At 36.4% G+C, this 22,412-nt stretch overlaps 1 protein-coding gene across 1 annotated transcript in view; it reads right to left on the bottom strand.

Annotated features, from left to right (window-relative positions):
• Positions 1 to 21,771, bottom strand: part of LOC113233846 (ETS-related transcription factor Elf-3-like) — a 33,403-nt gene extending 11,632 nt beyond the window's left edge. Inside the window, exon 1 of the mRNA XM_026469065.1 lies at positions 20,804 to 21,771. Coding sequence (XP_026324850.1) covers positions 20,804 to 21,726 — 923 coding nt within the window. The 5' untranslated portion in view covers positions 21,727 to 21,771. The remainder of the gene's footprint in view (positions 1 to 20,803) is intronic.
• Between the last annotated feature and the right edge of the window lie 641 nt (positions 21,772 to 22,412).

Below are 22,412 nucleotides of genomic sequence, written 5' to 3'. Positions count from 1 at the left end.
CGCAGTAATGCTCACAGAAATAGGTACCGACGAACTCTTTCACAAGGGGACCTACTGCTACTGCTAAATATCAGAGTTCTTACGATTGAAAACGCATGTTAAATCGAGAATGTTCTTTAAAAGGCTGGCGAATGTATTGAGAATGATAAATATTTATTGAATATAACTGAAGCAACAGAAATAAGTCGAAATCGTGCGTAATGACGATAAAATGAACACTATTCTGTACGTTATAACATCAGTTTTTTCACAACTTTTGCTTTACTGGCTTGACTAAATACAATTTACATATAAAATGTTAATATACTCTACACAATCTGACGAGGAATGATAGCAAACAAAAGATAAAGATGCTTATCAGTTATTACAATCAAGCTACGCCAATGACATACGATTGCACACACTTAGTTTGATAATGTATTTAAACTTTACAAGATATTTTTATGTAGTCATTGTGTAACAAACTATGAAGCTATACATCACTTTGAAGAAGCAATGTAATATGAAAACAAAAATAAATCCAAATGCAAAATAGACACATTTTTGGCAAATGATATGTATCATGACTCTGGCATCACAGTACATTTACTCAAATATTTTATATGCCCGTAAATAAATATATAATTTAAAGCAGAAAGAAGATATCCATAATATTAACTTTAGAGCCACGTCCAAACTCATAGTACCACGATTTCGTTCAACCAAGCTAAACTACACTTTTATGGGGAACTGTATACGTTTTTACAATAAGATTCCGGAGCATATATTAAGATTATCATTTCCTAAGTGTAAAATCTACATTAAAAATATTTTGATTGAAAAGTCATGTTACAAAATTGAAGACTACGTGTTAGGTAAAGATGTATGGAAAGACGACGTGGTTCAAGATTCCACGCAAACTTGATTTAAAGTGTATTCCATAGCATTTAAGTTTATTTGAAAAGAAAAATCCTTAGAGTTTCTTGCTCGTTCTTCTCAGAGAAGTCAGCGTAGTGAACGAGCAGTAGGTTTGAATGTGACGTTTTCAAATGTAAATTTATTTTGCCTATGTAATAAATTATTCTTTGACGTTGACTCCGATGATCATAATATAATGCTCCGGAGTCTTGGAAAAACGTATACAGTTCCCCGTAAAAGAATCGTTTACTTTAGTTAAACGAAATCGTGGAACCATGAGTATGGACTAAGTTCTAAGGTTTATCATGGATACAACACAACTACAATCCCATAAACCAGCATCAAAAATACACTCGACACGTGTTTCTGCGAGACATTTTCACGCAGTTGTTGATTGTTGTACGCCGTTTATTTAGAAATCTGTAAATTATTTATTCAATTTTCCCTTTAAATTGCAAACACGGCAGCAATGATAATCAATTTTATCAGTAATATTCGATCTGTGCGGGGTGTCCTCTATAACAACATTTTATTATACAGTAGGTATGCAAACAAGCTCTAAGCAAATGGTATATATTAGCAAAAACATGTGATGTTATAAGCGCAACTACAAATTACGGAGATCACCTTGTCCATACATAAACGAGTTATAGACGAAACATATGTACAACTTGTTTATATCTGGTTTGAGTTGTTGTTTTGATTGTCAATTGTTTTTTTAAGATTAATAGAGCAGAGTCTAAAGTCTGTGATGTCAGCGTAAATATGTTTTTTTCTTTTTTTAATTTAACGTCTTGGCGGAATATATATTGAATCTAAGATAATTCGAAATACGGTACAATGTTCATACAGACGTTTAAACATGTTTGAATTATTTATCTACATAAATAAATAGTGATGTTTAGTTTATTAATACTACAATCCGACATATCTTGAATTAAATTAATTCAAGGGTGTCGTGAAATAAGAGACGTCAAAAAATTGGGAAAAAATATAGTAAAAATACAAAACGTTGATATCCCACAAAAATATATGGAACGCTTTTTATTTTTGGAATTGAAATTCACTTAAAATGCCGTGGTAGCCTAATGATTTCAACTATCGCCTCCCAAGCAGAGATCGTGGATTCGAATTCATGCATGAAATTTAATTTGAAATTTACCACAAGATATAAATGGGTTGATGATGATGAACAAATTGAATTAAGTCCATATTACTACGTATTAAAGGCACTTTTTCTTCGAATGTACATACGACAGCGGTTCACGTATGTGAAATCAAGTCATATCATCCTAAGGTTTCTTTAGTCTGAAGCTCTTTTCAATCTTGTTTTGTATCAATAATAACGCATGCACTCAACAAAAGCCCCGCACTAGGGAAACCTTCTGTCGCGGGTGCCATGGACACACACATAGACAACCACAAATCACACCCAAACTCACGAGAGAAATAAATGTAGGCCATAGAAATATTTTTCCCGGCCCGGGAATGGAACCTGGGACCTCTGCGTAGCAGTCCGGCATGGTAACCATTCGGCCACCGAGGCAGTTAGTCAAAGAATATAATATATTTGTACCACCTTACCTATTTCTGCCGCCAAGCAATAATGTGACCGTTACAGCGTTCCGGTTTTGAAAGGTAAAGGTGCTGGTGAAATTTCAGGCACATGAGGCTTGTGAAATGTCTCTCAGATCTTTGCGATTTAAAGCTCTGAGTGGCACTGCACTGCTATGGGCAGGCATATCGCTTAACTAGGCAACAAAAAAAAAATTGTGAAGAAAGTTCACTTTTACAATTTGTGTAAACTCGTACACAGGTTACATTTGTATGTCAGAAAGGCAGTAGAATGATGACGTAGTTTACGTATTTACTAGCAAACTACATACTCTGTATCGTTAGCAACAAACTGTTGATTATAATGTAAAGAACGTCGCTTAAAACAAGCCTCGAAGTAACACGACCAAGAAAAAAACAGTCTCAAAAAACTTGTTTACAAAAGTTGCCATCACGTTTGGCGAGTTGATCGGAGATGGCCATGCGGTGAAGGGGGAGGCAGGGTTTGACCTGCAACAGGTTTTCCGAAACATATGGGCTTTACATACATATGTATACATGTTATGTGATATGCATGAAATGACTGCGAATGACGTCAATATAAAGTATGTGACCAGGGGCGGACCTGTTTTGCTTTGATTACGATTCGGCTGGGTTGAATCAGGTTGAGGTTGCGCAAAACCATAATAATAATAACATTTTCCTTTGAGGAACTTATTAGTGCAACGTGTAAGGTTTTATGAAGTCAATCTAATTTTTATGTCGTTCAACTGTAGCGTCGCTATCGCAAGTTGTGTAATAGCTGTGTGTAATGATGATGGCCTTGCGAGCTACTCCAAGGGAGCCCGTAAGTAATCCTGCATCCCACCTAGCACCTTAGCATCATTTCAACGTCCTAATTTAAAAACTGATTGCTGTCCTCGACCTTAACATGAGACCTTGACAATATCTATCGCTGTTTATTACGACCTCGCTCATTTAATGATAAAGAAAATCTCCTAGGGTAAATAACAAAATGGAGATCGTTTAAGCAACCTCTTATCTGCGTAACATTTATAGTTTTAAGAAGATAGTGGTCAGGGCAACCCCTACTACGAATATTAATTACTCCACTAGTTTGCAGTGAGGCGTCAAAATTGTCCTTAGTAAAGCCGGAGTAAAATAAAAAAACCTAACTTAAGAAAAAGTGGCGCCTTGGCGACACTAAACACAACTTATTAGCACCAAGATACTAATATACTTCATTTCATAGTTAACTTATTCTACACATAAAATTTTGCACAAAATGTAGTATTTGATAATACGTTGAAAATTTTAAGTAAACCGGCGAAAATCGAGTTATATGGACGCCTCGCCACTGCCAATTTGTTATAATTATTAACACAAAGATTGTACACTAAGTAAAATTTTCTCGATCCGGCTCCCAACTTTCCCAACTGAACTACGGAACGAACCAGCAGCTCTTACAAATCTTTCTATGTGCTTGTTGCAGATCTTCGTTTTTAACGACTTTTTGCCGTAGCTCCATCTGTGAGAAATTATGAAAGTTTTTCTTTAAAGTCAAAAGTAAATTTTAAATAGATACATTATATATTGTGCTTCACAAGTTGCAATGATGAACCAATCGTTGCTAAAAACAATTTTTCCGAACACGACAACAATGACGAATGAAAAGTGCCGTTCTTAGGAACGGCATAGGAAATGTCTAGTCATTTCCTATCAAAGCATCATTTGGTATAGTATGGTAATCGTTAACTTTGTGAATCATGTCGAAGAAGTAACAGACACGTATCTAAGGTTTTATAACAAAGACATAACGCGCTCCGACAACACTAACAGACACAAAAATGATAAACATGGCGACAGTTATGTTTTCTAAAAAAAAGATCCTACCGATTATTTATTAAAACTGCCTTCAGACTGAATATTTTTGCTATAATTTTTTTCAAATATTTCATTAAAAATAACTTTGAAAATTATGATTACAGACACTTGAAACCGGTGTGGGATATGAATATTTTGGAAGTGTTAACTATATTTTTCTGTAATGTATTTCTCGAGTAGCAGTGCAAATTTGGTTTTTAATTTCTATCCAAATTATAACTTAGCGGTTTGGAAAAGTTAAAATGATATAGGTTCATGAGACACATCATTAAACAGTGGTATTAAAATATTTTTTTAATGTAGAAGAAAATGCCCTTTGTTTTGTAGAAATCCTTTGAAAAAAAAATTAAAGAAAAGCGACCGGCAAATTTCAAAGCAAAAAGTTAAATAAAAACAGACTATTAAAAAAAAAACAAAGTGCTCATTAAAAATGATTTATTTTTCGGCCGTGTCATCTTGGGGAGGATTTCTTTTTTGCTATAATTATTTACATTCCCTCAGATGTCGCCTTGACCTCATTTCGCTACACGTGTAGTAATAGAACCTTTTCATAATAAAGACAAATGTATATGTTATTATGGGTTAAACTGGGACAGTTCAAATTTGCAAGGTAACCGCACTCACCAAGATAACACCTTGGCAGTAAGCATAAGTTCTAAAAGTAAATCACCTATAAACACGAGACGGTTACACGAGATAAAGTTCTCAGTAATCTTAAACAGTTCCAATTACCCCGTTGTTACAATTGTTTTTGTCCACTACATAATTTGTTTAAAACGTTATCGAAAGATCTGATGTGTATTGCCAGTGCACCCATGTCTCTGATACATAAACTTGTCAAGTCCCCTGGCATGTTGTTTTGCCAGTACAGAACACTGCTTGGCGGCAGAAATAGGGTATGGTGGCAGTACTTCCCCGGACGAACTCTTAACTCTTTCACAAGATGCTGTCCTAGTACTAAAAATGTTTCAGGGCTACGTACTCGTGTTTCAGGGTTCAGTATTTTACTTATATAGCTGTGATTCGTGCCACTCTCATTCTAACAAAGAATCATATTGAATTATTATATGAAAGAGGCAAACGTGCGGTGACTGGCAGGGAATGATTGCTTTTGAAAGCTCAGTAAGATCGACAGTTAGTGAGATAGGCGAAGGCGATGATGAGTCACTTAGTCTCAGACCGCGATTCATAAAGTGAACTAAGCAAGTTAAGCAAGTTTTTCGTATTTTAATACAAAATGAACTTTGCCTAGTATGTTTTTTTTTATGTATGTTACGCGATAACGCAATTTGTGAACCGATTTTGATGATCCTTTTTTGTCGGAAAGAGGGCACTTCAGTAATGGTCCCACTTAAATTTTAAGAAAATATTCCACCTCTAAGGGTGGCAAACTAGGGATGAATGACTGAAGTCGGTTTTCTTTTGATTATGTAGTCAATGTCAAAGTGCTTTTTGTGAATTGTGTGTTTGGAGGCTTTGCGCGTTTACGCACTACATGCCATTCGTATTCGTCCCGAAACCGAGACTATACGAATCTAGAAAACTCACTAAGTCCGATTCTAATCCGAGGAAATACGAATATCGCTTACACACCTGGAGACAAAATGATCTCTGTGACATTTCGGATCGTCATTTCTCGGATTCCAAACTGGGGATCTACTCTCGTGCTTTGTCCGTCTGGAACAATTACTGTCAAATAAGTAGTACTAAGAGTATAGTGCCTGATACAAATCGGGCGTAGTGTGTAAACGCTCTTGGAGTTGAAATACACTTACAAAAAATTGGTTGACATTTTTTTTTTCACCTGGCTTGGAAGGCTTTCTTTTTCATTAGAAATCTGCGCGCAAAAGCGTTTTTTGCACGCTAGCGTGGAAAAGGTTTTTGAAATTCGAACTTGGAATTCGAACGATGGACTATGGTGCGCCTAACTTTTTCTTTCGATGAAAAAAGTTATTTATATAACATAAATCCGTTGGTATATTTTATTCATATTATTGTTGACATTAAATTGACAATGATAACTAATTGTGTTTATAATTTTAATCCGTCGAAGAACTAAAACAATTTCAAAAATCACTTAATTACACAAAATAAAAGTACAAGCAATAATAAAAATTGATGAGGTGTAAATTCAGAACGCATCCGAAGTTTAACTTTTTTTTTTTCATTAAAAAAGATTTTATAGTTCAGCTGTTTTTATTTCATTTACCATTTCCCTCGCTATAGTGAGGTGAGAAGTTGTGTGTTTCGCTCGGCAGCAAAGTTGTTTTGCGTCTCGTGGCTTGAAACACGCGCCACGGTCAGGAACCCTTATTTGAACCAACCGCTTCGCTCTTGGCTCAATTGTAACTTCCTCCGCTTCCACAGGTTTCAATATAAACACTCGCGGCATACAACAACTTTGCAGCCTTGCATAACAAATAACTATTTTCATATATTGCCTAAATTAACTGCAGTCGTCAAATTAATACAACATTATGTTAGCTCCCTAAATTCACTAAGCGTGAACGTAGCTTCAAATAAAAAACAAAACAGCAAGTGATGCAATCGATAATAAAAATATCATACTTCGCAGAAGGAGCATGTTAAAAACAAATAGCAATCGCATTCTTGGAACCAATTAAAGATGAGCTCTGGACCCGTCACTGACCGATCCATTTTCTAATCGTTGTCATCGACGTATTGATAAATAGTGATAAGAACAGTGTTTACGACATTTTTTCGCAAATTTTCCTCAGCCCATCTCTTTCCATTACACGGTGCGTGAGCAGGACCGCGCTAGTCTGATTGCTATGAACGGTATTTATACCGTGACCCGTATATTGTAGTAAAATAGAGGTGTGTTCACTGTGATCAGTTTTTATTTTTTCTCGAAACTATGTTGCTGTGAAAATGTTATTTTCGATAAATAAAATAATTTGTTTGAATTTAAAAATTGTTGCGTGTTCACTACATGCAAGTTTCAATTACGTGAAAATTGTATGAGGTTATTCATAAATTTATGAACAATGATAACGTCTAGATCTAAAAATGCTGGTGGTTATAGCGTTACTTAGGTTAGAGTAAACTGAATAGGAATGTTTATAATAGGTAAAGGTAAATAATAAAAAAAAACTGGAATAATAACACCCCATATATTTTACTGAATTTCAGATAAGGTCATTCATATATTACGACTTGATCGAGTAACTTCAGCATTTATTTATTTAATAATAAAACAGTGGTCCAGGGATCAAAGGTCCTAGGTTCAAATCTCGGAACCAATCCGAGAAACGAACTTATCAAAGTCGTTCTGGGTTGTGCCCCCGGACTCGACTTTATAACTTGGCACAAATAGTATAGGGATTCCCGAGTTTGATACCGAATAATTGGTATAATTAAAAGGAATATTACTATTGTATACAGTGAGAAGATAATTATAAAATTAATTCGCAGTAGATACCAATATGGACACATTGCATTATGTACATGATACGAGTAAATAATGACTAAAGTTGTTGACAAATATGTACGTTCTGATAAAAAACTACGTTTACACAAATATATATTTTTACGAAATACCTATAATAAAATAAATGATATTGGTGATGCAATTATATTTCAAGATTCAGATAGCCATGCCAACGCAACTTTATGCGGATTTTAATATCTGCGCGGGCGCGCACACGCCAAGTGTTGTGCTTGTGTGAGTACGTTGCGTTCACATGTCGCAAACACATCGACAAGCGTCTTTGCTTTAATAATTAGTATCTTTTTCTTATATTGTTTTGTTATTGTAAACTTATATTACGTAAACTATATATTTCTTTGTTATCTTGTGTCTTTCTAGATACTTTCGCAAACACATTTCCGAGAAAGTCTGCAAAGGTCACTTACCTATGGAGCGACAATACCACTCGCAGTTGTTAGTCATTCAGAAATATTTATTTACATTATCTTTATTTACATTAAATAAATGTTTTTCTACGTATCTAAAGTCAACATAAGTGTCACTTGTTACGTGTTCTTTAACACTGTATGACTTTCCATTCTTCTTTTAAAAAAATCTCTAACTAATGATGAGTGTTAGAGAACCACGTCATAATGTTAGGCTGCAAATTCGAAACGGTAATTTGCGCGTACATTGTATATTCTGTTCGATGTATCCAATACAAGACACACGTTGGCACGCAATGTACGCGCACACCTTGAACACCCCGCTGCACGCACCACACCGTTCCGAATTTGAAGCCCTTACTTCTATTACTAATAAAAAAACACTTGTAGATTATATTTGTAAAAGTTTATAAGTTTTATTTGCAAGCAGACTGGGTGGAATATGCTAGGGCAGTGATTGCTCCACTGTTTGGGTCCCACTTTTCAATTTAATATCAAGGAGAGTGCTGTCATTTGCCGCTCGTATATAAAATAAGAAGTGTTTTCAATTTAGTTTTTTATAAACAAACGTATAGGTATGTGTGAATGTCGGTGTGTGAAAGCCGTCCGCTTTCCCGCTATAATGCGTAAGAAAACCATTTCTCTTCTTCATCGTGTACGTGGTAGCCGCAACAGTATCATGATAAAGCTCGTGAACCAATTTCATAGTCCTTTGCAGTGCTGTCTGATTAAAACGGCAACAGGTGTAATTTAAATAATGTCAAGTTTAAATAACGTCAAATGTAACGTAGCACTGGAGAACAATAGAGGGAATCAGTTGGACAGAAAGAAAAACCATTAAGGAGGTGTTGAGATTAACGCAGATAAAGAGAAGCTTATTAAAGACAATAGAGAACCGAAAGATGTTTATGCATGAGATATGTCACGACAGTTTTGTTTATAAAGTTCGAAAGAGGAAAAACGAGACTAAGTTATTTAGAAATCAAAGTCAAAGGGTGCCGGATAGAGATGGTTGGCGTTTGCCCCACCGACACGAACCTAGCTCTTAAATACGAAAAAGAAGTAATTATAATTTGAATTTAAGTTCTAATATAGTGAATAAATTTAACAAAATATGTATTAAGTACACAATGGAGCGTAGTCGTTGACGAAAATACCCGTTTAACGCAATCACCGCAACACACGTCATTGTACACACATGTGAGTTGTATGAGTGTGTATGTATGACATCGGCAATAGTGATACGTAACTCGCTGGCGGGGAAGCCCACCGTGCAAATTGTTGTCCGAATAGGCCACGACGACCGTGAACCTATAGCTGTCGATTAAACTTGGTAATTTACGCAATTTATGAACTGGTTAGAGAATCTGTTCAGACTGCATTTACCAAGCAGTTAAGCGGTGCTTTATAATGTGCTAAATAAGGTTATATTATAATGTATGCGCGTACGCTTATGGCGCCCGCTCCTCTAGTTAGATAAGACGACCTCGGTGGCTCAGCTTTGCACTTGTTTGGTTGCTGGATGAGAAGTTCCCGGTAGGACCAATTTGAGAAGTTAACTTTACAAAATTAGTTCCGGTCAGAAGTTCTAAAAAGTGCCCCAGAGTGAATTCCGTTGTTTTAGTACTCATAGTACAGGGCATTCCCTAGTTGGAACTAGATGATTCGTGTCGGTGTCTGACACATAATTAGGGGATAATGTTATTTGATCCTCAAATATATAATTGATCTATTGTAAATGTGCACTATATATTACTTGTTCCATCTACATTAGATGATCCACAGACAAATTATAAATAAACTGCATTCAAGGTAACACTATCATTATGTTTATGCATTAATATTTGATATTCAGAAATAATATTTGATCCTCTTTTTCCATGTAGGTCAAATCTTGGTTACGCCCTTCATATACTCATCTAACCTACTAACTACCGATTAGGTTAGTTTAGTATATAAGAAAGCAGCATGTGCCGAGTGAGCGAACCTAGCGTGTCTCGGCGGCGGCCGGCAACTGCCAGAAGCGAATTTGCCTGCGTGTCCGAACGTGGTTTCAGGTTTTGTAATGTTATCTGGATGAAATTCGTAATTAACAATAAGCTTGTTGTAGAGTTACTTTATCTTAATAAATCTACATTACTGTTCTGTTAATGTGCAATATTTAATATTAAGTTCATTTCTTTACCATATTTTATAAACGCAAATTGTAAGTTGCCCCCGTTTGAAAATTCCATTGTTCATAAAAACCACAAATAAGTCATTACTAGTGATTCAAATTGACGTCAATGGCCAGCCCGCATAGCCATAAATGTCACTCGGTGGACGAATAAAAATAACGGTAGCCATTTTGAATAAATAAAAAAAATTTGAATTTTCGAAAGCGCATCATTCATTCGAGGTTTGAATTTGAAATTTTGAAGGCAATAAATTTATTGCTTCTTTTGTAATATAGTATAAAAAAGTGGTTGTGTAGGAGGATTTCGCAAGTCGTCTGCCATTGCGAACTTTCTTTGACGTTGCAGATTGTCTTTTATTTTCCTGTACAATAAACCACGGGCTAAAACTCCGATACAAAACAGTATCTCCAACAAATCAATAATATCACCATCTGTAAGCTAACAAATTACAGTTCTACTGTAGAATAGAAAGATTATTTATGATGTGATGGTAAGTAGTTGAGGAATTGTCCTGGTTGTAGCATCAAATCAAAGTTACTTTATTATTGTAATATCATTCATAGTATACCAAATTTTAAGTCGATCAGGCATGTGAAAGTAGTCGCGTCGCCGACTCAGAGATAGGGGCTGCGATCACCGCTCTCGGTCGTGGTTGGTTCAGCAAGCGTCCATTGCCGTCCAGGGAGGCAATGCTGCCAGTATAATGGGATCTTTTGAGCCGGGCAAGATGGTTTAAGAATTGTTGAAAAAATCAATTGCAAATCCATCTCAAAAACAAAATCACAAAAAACAAATCATCTTATATCTGACATCCCTAACCCAACTAGGAAAAGAACTGATGATCTTGAAGTTGAACCGATGTTTATCAAACATAGCTTTTTTTAATATCAAGTGACGGAACGAACAAGTGCGCCTAAACAATACGCCTGTCCATAACAGTTGCAATGCCACTCAGAGCTTTAAATCATAAAGATATTCCCGTTGCCCTAAGACATAAGTTCCTAAGTCTCATGTGCCTGTAATTTCACTAGCACCTAAACCGGAACGCAATAATAAAATGAAATTATTTATTGGTAACAATGTTATACGTTACAAGTCAGTTGTCCATATCATTCAATATTTGTAAAACGGACATTACATCAATATTACATTTCAAATCAGTGTTTATTTGATTCAAAATTAATTATAAAATATACAGTACGTAGTATCGGATTTACAATACATAATAAGACATTTTATAACACATCATAAAAATAAAAAAACAAACAAAGATAAATCATGATACGTTAGCATTTACATTGTGACATTTGTTTTTAATAAATAAGAAATTCTTTAGAGTCATAGAATTGTTTTTCTAGTAGCTACTTCTTCAACTTAATCTTAAAGCTTTTCTTTTATAAGTTGCAGTGCCACTCAGAGCCTCACATCACAAAGATCTAAGGGACACTAGAGACTATAATAAGTTGACAAGTATCATGTGCCTTAATTTCACCAACACCCTTCTGCTCACGTTACAGCTTGGCGGCAGAAATAGGTAAGTTAAGAACCAAATTAGCCATCAAATAAAAAAGCGCTTAAAGATCAGACCAGACATTTCAGGGACACGACGCCACAGACACAGTCGCACAGATACAAGACAAAGGCTTCAAACATACAACTGCCTTCTTTTCAATAAAAAGGTTTAATAAAAGAGCATAAACTAAACAACAACATAACTCATTTTATTGGCTAATATGCAACGATCGCAAAACAATGGAGTTTTTTGCGGTTGTAATTTGGAAGGTGTTCACACGAAACAAGGTTTATAATTCAACATGACCACACTGCGTAAATTATTCTCCACTTAACAATTTAATAGTGTACTTTTTTTAAGTACGAAATAAATTCGAAGAAACAATTAAGGGTAAAGCGAATAACCCTGATGTGGGCAGTCCGGCAAACACGCTTCCTACAAACGAGGTTTAATCTTAGTTTAGCCATTAACTAAACTCCAGTATAGTCAGTAGACACGATCTAGGAAGTAATGTATAGGGTCCTGGTTTATGACTTTCACTATACATTGTATAATTTAAACGTCACATGTTATGTACATGCATTTAGTAGAAGTGCTACTTGTGAAGTTCGTCCGGGAAGTACTGCCATCTGATCTATTTATACCGCCAAGTAGTAACGTGGGTCACTTGTCAACTTGTCTTAGGATGACGGGTGCAATGGTAGTGCCCCCTGAGTTTTGCAATTTAAAAGTCTGAGTGGCACTGCAACTGTTATGGATAGACGTGTAGCTTACCACAGGCGCACGACTTGTTCGTCCCTGTAAGAACTATATTCTAACCTACTACTACAATCTTCTTTTTATGCCTTCAGCATTATGATATAAACCATTCTTTACTCGTCATCGTTTTACGAAAATTTAATATAACAGATATTTGGGTTATCTGGATGAAATTGTTGCTTAACAATAAGTTACTTTATCTAAATACACTTCACGCACTTTCCGGTAACCGATTTCAATAAAACTTGGCAAATAGATGGAACTCCACGAACTTCTGAGATCGATTTTTTTTTTAAATTATTATTCAGGTTATACATATTTTCAATGATAAATGCGTGCAAATTTTTAATAAAGAGGGACGGGTTCCTACAATATTTTTTTCTGACAATCACCTGCCTCGTTACTGCATTGTGGTAAATCTTGGTAATGGAGCTTCACCCCTCGGCGTTACGGTTTCTAATACAATTTCATAATTCCAATAAAACTAAGGACGCAGAAAAACAAGAGAGAGCTAAAAAGGAACGTTTAGCACGTCGCCGTTCTCATTTGACGAGCGCGAGGGCGTCCAGAATTCGCAAAACAAAGGAACGCTAAGAAAAATCCTACCGAGACACTTGAGCAGCTACCCGGAAGGAGGGGGACTTACTAATCAATATAATAGAGCCACTATGAGAAAAAAATATATAAGTATGCTTAGGTTTACGCACAAAGCCCGTACATGCGACTCTCCGACTTATGTACTAGTATATAAAGTATATAACGGCACGCGTAAGCGGCAGCACGAGGCTGCCCTAGTTATAAATAGATTTTCACGAAAAAGAAATGTTACAGGGACTTTGGTGCAAGCCCTCGCGCAGAGTAATGTGTGCTACAGAGGCTAACATGCTTCTTTTACTAAAGTTTAATATGCCTATACTTTCAAGGTATGATAAATGACAGCTATAACGTTTATTGCGTTTTTAAATTAAATTACATTAATTCCAACAATAATCAGGTATATACTTTTTTATATTTTTCCGCTTAATTATAAACATTGGTACCGCAATAAGTACACATTGTTGTGATCCTCATAATTAGCGGAAAAGGAAAAATATATAAATAGTTTAGTTAGTGTCAAATAGATTAACCCGTGTGCGTAAACGACAATATCTGTAAAATGTATTGTTTATTCGCAATATGCGGTAACAATGTGTATAATAATAACGTAGTAATGATTAAATATGTCATTGCTATGGGTTAATTAATTCTCCAGTAAGTATTGTAGTAATTATATATAGTAACAACTAATTGGACGTCGGCTTGACTTGCAGTAAACAAATGACTGCTTGGGTAGTGACAAGGTCAAAATGATTACGCTTATCTTGAACCCAGCTCTGCCGGTCAGCATTTTGAATTGATCCCTCATTATTTTTAATACCCCAATATGCCGTAAAAACTCTTTCGTGTTATCGCCACACTAATGACGTTATACTGTTTTTATACAGTACTAAATGTAATTATTTTCAATTAACAGTAAATGTAAAAGGAAATACTAATAACATGACACATAATATGTATAGAAAATCAACTAAGATAAATAGAACGAAATTGGAACTATTATGTACATTTAAAAAGTGGCGAAATGAAGAAGTCGTGCGCCTAGTGCAAGCGACGTGCCTGTCCATAACAGTTATAGGGCACCGGCTCTACGTCTGTCACCCTGAGACATAATATTGATAAGTACTATGTCATTTCACCAATACCCTTACCCTTCAAAATAGAAACGAAGTATGATGCTCACATTACTTCTTGGCGGCAGAAATAGCTGGCAACATGGTGGCAGTATTTCCCTGGAAGAACTCCTTCATAAGGAGATCTACTGCTAATAAACCCTACAGTTACTAACTATAACCTATTTGATAAGATCATTGTACTACAAAAGAAATGAAAACTAGCTGCCTCTGCATCACAAAACTACTCGTGTTCTAATTTCTCTGGACCACACTCACAGACGCAATTAAGTCGCGTACACGAGCTGTTGGGGGGTGCCGGGAGGCTGCACGAGACACGAGCGGCCCCCCCTCAGAGGGGAGAAAAAATGCGCGTGGAACGAGAGAAAAAGAAAAACGCGGAAAGCGGAAACAAGTTCCCGCGACACGTGACTGGAAGCTTCCCGGGCCCGTTGCCATAGCAACGTTAGGGCTGCTCCGGCATAAATCCATTTTTGTGAACGGATTTTTGTACTCGTACAACGATTTTAATATCCACTTAATATTATTTTCTTGCGTTTATATTTATATTTCACCATCATAAAGTATATTAATTTTGAATATGCATTTTTACGTCATTTATACGTGTGGAGAGTCTTGTATAAACCCTAATCTGTATTCGTTCTTAATACCCTTTGACCTTCATGAAATCCGCCGTAAAACAATATTTAGACAACACTACCCGCCCAGGGGCGGGTCTAAAACGTAATCGATAAAAAATATTATTCCCTTAAAAATAACGATTGGAAAAAGTTCGCTTCCACGTGTAACCGAAGCGAAAGCGGGCAAAGTAACAGGAAGTGAGTGGCGGCCTTGAGCGTGTACTTGCGTAGCAACGTGCCGAGAAAAAAGAAAAAATCTATACTATTACGGGGCAAGGGCGTGCCTACTATAGTTGGGACACCCTGCCATCTACATTCCAATTTTCAATAGTTGGAGCTTAATACGTCTCTTAATTAAGCACGTTCCATATCTAACGCATAAGTATTGTAAAAAATCCAGAACAGGCAGCAAAATATGGCGCTTTAAAGCGACGTTAAGGTGGCAGTTGTTCCCTGGACAATTTCTTTCACTAAGCGTTCTACTGCTACTAGACTTACTCGAGTATATTATATAGCTAGTAAACAAACTCTTTAAATAACATAGTTTCATAATTACACCTACTCAAGACCTCGTTATATCCGATTGAAACAACCCAACTTTGTACTCTTTGATTAAAACAACCCAATTTTAAACGATGTCAAAAAACAATTTATGTGGAAACAGCTGTTATTATCCCCTTACTATAAGCTCTTTAAGAAAATGACATTTAGAATGTCATCCTGTAAATTCTGATTGTTCAAAGAATAATAATTTTCATAAATCAGATGATAAAAAACATAGATTAAAACAAATCTGTCGCCTACCAGAAGTGCCTACTTACGCAATATTTTTGTACCAAATCACAAAAATATACCTCAAAAGCCACTAACATAAAACGAAAATAAAATAAATAAAACGAACATAATGAACATTATAGCTGTTGCTATACGCAAAACTACTACTTATTTTGCTTTCCTCTTAAAAGAATATAATCATTTATTCATAATTTTCCATTACATGTCAATTTAGTTCCGTAAATGTCAATGAAAATGTGATATAAACAAATGTATTAAATAGCATTTTAAACTGATATTAAAGAAAAATAATAACTACATACAATAAACTAACATTATTTAAAATTAAAAAACCGGTAAATTTAAAAAAGCGGCGCTGGATTACCCACATTTTTAGCCTAAACCGAAAGAAAGACGTGCTCTAAGCGCTGGTGAGTTCGTCAGATAGGTGGTGGAATACGCAATGGCTCATTGCATGAGTGGTCCGCATCGCCTTATGATATAAATAAAACATATAAGTTCAAATTAAGTTCTTAAGTTAAAGAGTGAAAATTATTTTCTAGACTCTAAGTTATACATATCAACTTTACATGAATATCAAACAACTAAGTGCCTAAAGCGGCTGTGCCATCTGAAGATAAGCTAACGTCCAGCTATTATTTTAGATAGTGATTGGTATGTCACAAATTATTTTCTCTCTTCACAATCGCTTTATTTCATAAGATCACCAGCTAAAGGATCCGAAGTCTCAGTTGATTCAACAAAAACCTCGATAACTTCTATCAGGCTTTTTAAAATATGTTCTGAGAAACAAATTCATTTTCTTCTTTATGTACCTACTAAAGCAACAGCCTGGATTCACAAAGAAGCTTTCTGTTCGTCTTGTTTGAAGCCTTCTATGACCTACGATAGCTACTTCCGAAAAGGTTCCAAAGGAGTTAAGTTGCGAACCTCGTGTTCGCAATGCCCCAGGGCAGTCTGCTTTTTAACGAGTTGCGTTAAAAGCAGATTTTCTCTCTTATATATTTAAGTATAGCGACGGGACCAAAAAGTAGCACACCTGGTTGTAATCGACGCGCCTATCCACGCAATGCCACTCGGGCTTTATATCGCAAAGATCTGAGAGACACTGCCACTGCACCCGTCACCCTGAGAAATAAGTTGACAAGTCTCACGTGCCTGTAATTGCACCAGCACCTTTCCTTTCAAAAGCGGAATGCAGTAATGCTCACACTACTGCTTGGCGTCAGAAGTAGGTAAGGCGCCAGTACTTCCCTGGACGAACTCTTACACAAGGATCTCTACTGAGCTGAAATTGATCAGTATCATGGACAGAGGTCCCTTGTGTAAAATATCACTTAGGAATTCTGTTACACCGCGTACTCTGTTTACTCTTTATTGCGTAAATAAAGTTTTTATCACTACCTGAGCGAAGAGCACAAGTTGAACTTCAAAACCGGTTCTTTATATTGACCATAAGAGTCTTGGAATTATGTTGTACATGTAGACGTATATATAATAACATAGTTTTTATATTATAGCAGAAATTATAGGAGATATGTACGAGATACATACTTTTAATACTGCTTCACAATGTAGGGGCCATTATATTACGTTTTTGCAAAACTAGTTAAGTGTAATTTTTGAGTGTTGTATTTTTACGCTTTGTTATTTTTCATTACCGAATAATGTCCACTTTTGCACAAATTTTTATATATTTAGTCATTTTATATGAAAACGGTAGTCGTATACGTTAAGTTCGTAGGTTTTCACGATTGCTACACATAAGAAAGAAACTATTTTTTCCCATCTAAATCGTGTATATTTGGTTTTTCAAACAAACCAACGTTTTGTGCTCTTTGCAGTACCACGCAACATGCTAGCATTTCTACTCTAATAATGGAGTACTAAAGTTGTATTTACTGTTTCGATTATAGAACATAATAATGCAAACCCGTCAGAGGTCAACGTGATTATATTTGATAGAAAAACAATTGCTTAAACTATATAAACAATACATAATTCAGATCTAAATAATTACTAACAACGCTTTTAGTTTTTTGTCCGTCTGCGAACTTTGAGATTTTTGATTTACGGATGTTCGTGGAAAAAAAAAATAATTTTGAGATATATTTTGTTGTGCTGATAGACGTGAATATGTTATTTGTTTTATGGAATTTTGTACACCGCGCAAGAACACAAGCTACAACTTAAAGTGCAATGCATCGTGTCCCTACTAGGGGTCTATTAAGTTATTTAATTCAACAGTATTACAAATGTAGTAAAGCAAAAGTAGTTTTTTCTTCAAAAGTATTCTGGTTACATGCACATTAGAAGCAGAAACAGAACTCCTTGTGAGAGAGTTCGTCCAGAGAAGTACTACCACCTTGTCTCTTACTACTGCCAAGCAGTAATGTCAGGATTACTGTGTTTCGGTTTTGAAGGGTATGTCTCTGGGTGACGGACGCGTTAGCAGTGACCCTCAGATCTTTGCAATTTAAAGCTCTGAGTGACACTGCAACTAGTATGGACAGGCGTGTCACTGCATCAGGGGCACGACTTGTTCTTTCTTTCACTTCGTATCATAAATAACAATAATAATAAAGCAACACTGCCTCGGTGGCCGAACGGTTACCACGCCGGACTGCCACGCAGAGGTCCCAGGTTCGATTCCCGGGCCGGGAGAAATATTTGTATGACCTACATTTATTTCTCTCGTGAGTTTGGGTGTAATTTGTGGTTGTGTATGTGTGTGTCCATGGCACCCGCGACACAGGGTTTCCCTAGTGCGGGGCTATATTGAGTGTGTGCGTTATTATTATTATTATTATTAACAGTTATTTTTTATCCGATTACATGCACATGGCAATATTGTAGAGTTTAGTATATTCTGTAGAAATTGAAGAACTATTGTTATAAAATAAGGTCATCTGTCTGAAACTATATTAGACGCCCTTAGTTTTTTACGTGCTCATTATAAATATGAAAAAATAACTTTAATAAAAATTTTCGATTTTTAATTTGAGTTAACTAAAAAAAAACTTAAAAAAAAAGAACTTAATTAAAATGTAATGTTTGTGTTACCCAATTGCCTAGCCTTTAGACCTTTAGACCTTTTGAAAAAGTCTCGAAAATCTCACTTGGCCTGGGATTTTCGAGACTCGATTTTTTTTATAGATTATTCGAGGAAAGTATAGTGTCTCATCTCATTTAAAACTCCAGTTAATGGTGTTGATAGAAAGTAACAAATTTTATGCCAAAAATATTTTCGCTTCCAAATTAAGTACAAAACACTCGCATTGATGATCTAGAGCCAAAGAAACACAACTGTATTTTTTTTGCAATAACACATCGGGAGATAGCTAAATAAGAAGACCGTTAGACCGCTACCACGCATGATGGTAGATGATGATATTGTTGAGAACGGAAATTTTTTGACCTGTGTCCCCACGCATGCATCCTCGCCTTAAAAAAGCCCAAATTCAATTAAGAATCCAAACACAAGCTCCTAATACAGTATATAGTCTCAATTAGGAGACTAGGAGACTCGTAGCATAGGTCTAATCCAGTAACCTTTCACTGATAACGTTACAATATTACCTACAACATGCACGAGAAAATGGACGATTTTACTAGATGAATGAATTATTGTAAGCACGTTTTTTTAAGGACACCTTCTTAAGTTTTACCAATAACACATGCCATATCAAGAATCTTTACAATAACCGTTTGAGCACATACTATACAACCTATTTGAATTTGTAGTTCTCAACAACTCTATCAGGCTTTAAAACACTGTAATTTCAACTTTAAACTTGGCGACTTAGGTGTTAGTAGAGTGATAAGTTAAGGTTGCAAGGCAGACGTGTGAACGATTAACCAAGGCCACGATGTCTGCAAGGTTAAGGCGAGTGATAAAAACGTATGCATAAGAATAAAGCATGGTTTAAGATTACGATAGTCCATGACCACACTTTTTAACAATCCAGTCAACCTCCAGTTTAACTGAAAACACTTTGCAGTTTTCTGAACGCCAGTCTATTCTGGTAATGGGAATTTTTATATGAACTCGTCTGTCGCAGTTCAGAATGTTAACCATAATTATAATGCTTATGAATTGGTTCCGAACTCTAAGTCATTGCATTCTGAACTCACTGTGTATAGGTATAAGGTAGATATGTAGCAAAGTAGACCTACATGATAAAGTAGCTATTTCAAGGATGATGATAACTAAATGTATTTATGTAGCACATTCAAATACATATATGATATATGATTTGAAATGACATAAAAAAAAATGGAACCTCCTTTAAGAATGTCATTTTTATTGAAATAATCATAGAAGCTACAATTAATTTACTACATATGAGCATTACATAGATGAATCATTCTTAAAAACGTAATATCTTGATGTTCACGAAGGTCAAACTGCTTAACAATGTCATATATCAGAAAATATAATAATATTTACAATCAAAGAGGATCGTAAAGATAATAGTGAGTTAAACAATTAGCATACTGAAGTTGAAGCGGTTCACATTGACCCTGCCGACTAATTACACGCACTCGCTTCACAGCGCCTCGCAGACCGGTTCTGGACATAATTATTTAATTGACAACCGACTATGATCTTATTATTACTCTGATAGATATTTTTTCAACAGACATAATTGTTTTAGTTATTTCAGAATTTAGAAGCGCAAAGGTTGAACTTGATTTATGCATAATGACGAACCTTTTGTCACCTGGCTAAACCTATTCTCTATACGCTGTTAACGACCAATTCAACACGCGACACAAACCTGTTGCCTCAATTGTTCTCAATAGTCTAGTTGTAAAACAGTTTATTGCTATACGAGTGCTCTTCCACGTGCCAGCTACGTGACAAACAATGTATTAGCTACACATAGACGACATGCAGCCAGCGACAAATGACCGAGTCACGACACTGCACTTTTTACAACACCCTCATTACAATACGAAGGACAATCTTAATTATGTTACAACGACTTAACTCACCTGAACTTCCCAAGTGAGTGGTCTTCCCATTTGATTATAGACGGGCAATATTTTGGATCCAATAACAGATTTCTTAGGAACTCCGGAACGGAAACGCTACGGGGACGCTTGCAGATCTTTTTTCCGCTGCCCTTGGGCCGACCTGGAGCTCTCTTGAACAACTTTTTCTTATCATCCTCGTCTCCAGACTTGCTCCCATCGCTACCGTCGTATTCTGGAGAGGCGGTTTCTGACGAACGCAGAACATCATATTCAGCGTCGTCACTCGAGTCACACGCGCCTATCAGTAGACTGCTGTCGTTTGGTTTGTAATCTGACAAATATAATCTGTTTTTGTGGTCCTGTGAATCTAAATCTAACACTGTTCCTATATGATCCTGAGAATAGGAGTCACCTTCCGCATAACGGAGAACTGTGGACTGTCTGTATATGTCTTGTTGCAGCAAACTCTGTAGTTTGTCGAAAATATTGTCTCCTATTCTTCTTGTCAAGTTTGGATCAACATTTGGATGTGCAAACCGTTGTATCAAGTGCTCTCTTTTCATATCTTGCAGTTCGGCGCCAACAATTCTAAAGTTGTAATACGGAATTTCATACTCTGTAAAGCCCATGCACTGTGTGCTGTCAATAATCCAAGATACTGTATCTTCTTCGTTCCAGTGGCTGATCATCTTGTTTCTCCAGTTGTCACGGTGGCACTCGCGAGATGAAAGAAGGTTGTGGTAAACGTTGTTGGCTGCGTCAATATCTGGTTCGATGTAGGAGTCGTACGAAGGGTTGCTGTAGTAATTCCCGTAGATGTAGGACGCGGCACCTTTTTTGAAAACTTGGAAGTCGTCGAGGCGAGCGGGTGCGGGCGGCGTCGGGGGGAGGTGCAGATCGTACATATTTTGGTCGTAGGGAGGACGCGCGTAGTCAATCATATTGCGGCGCGGACGGGCGGCGCGGCCGACAGTTCGCGGCGGAATGAGCGGCGGGTCTCGCGCGCACGCCTTAATATCATTCACGCGACTTCGTTCTTGTTTGTTTACAAAATGCGTTTGGCGAGAGTCGGGAGCTGCTTAAGGCAGGGCGCGGCGGGCGGGGCATGGGCCTCTTCGCCTCTACCTTGTGGTTATTTTTCTCACACACGCTTATTACGCAGACAGAGTGCTCTCTCACACTACTCTATTATAGAAAACACCTGACTACTTTGTCAGATCAACGCACACGTAGCTACATCTACAAGTTATTTTTTTTATGTTCATATTATTACATAAGACATACAGTGGGATTAACACATAACTAAAGATACTATGTACACCATTTTATGTTCATAATGATATATAAACAAATATTTTATGCATGCCAAATGGGCATTGTTCTATGTTTCAACCGCAAGAGTTTATCGGAGAGTATAGAGTACGTCGACACCATTAAAAGTATTATACAATAGTCGTTAAAAAGTTTTAAAGGGTAGTGCGCGTATTCGTAAAGTATGTATTACAGCCCGAAAAAGCTTAATGTCCATGGAATAAGAACAAAAAAGACGTTATGATTTTCGCGTCGGCAATCGGCCGTGTTATTGCAAGTACATAATGCTCACGTGTTTCGCGTGTGTGTGAGGTGA

This window comes from Hyposmocoma kahamanoa, unplaced genomic scaffold (genome assembly GCF_003589595.1).
Source record: "Hyposmocoma kahamanoa isolate Upper Pololo Valley unplaced genomic scaffold, ASM358959v1 80, whole genome shotgun sequence".
NCBI classification, from domain to species: Eukaryota; Metazoa; Arthropoda; class Insecta; order Lepidoptera; family Cosmopterigidae; genus Hyposmocoma; species Hyposmocoma kahamanoa.
Note: the sequence above shows the minus strand (reverse complement) of the source record. Positions and strands in the feature narration are given on the sequence as shown.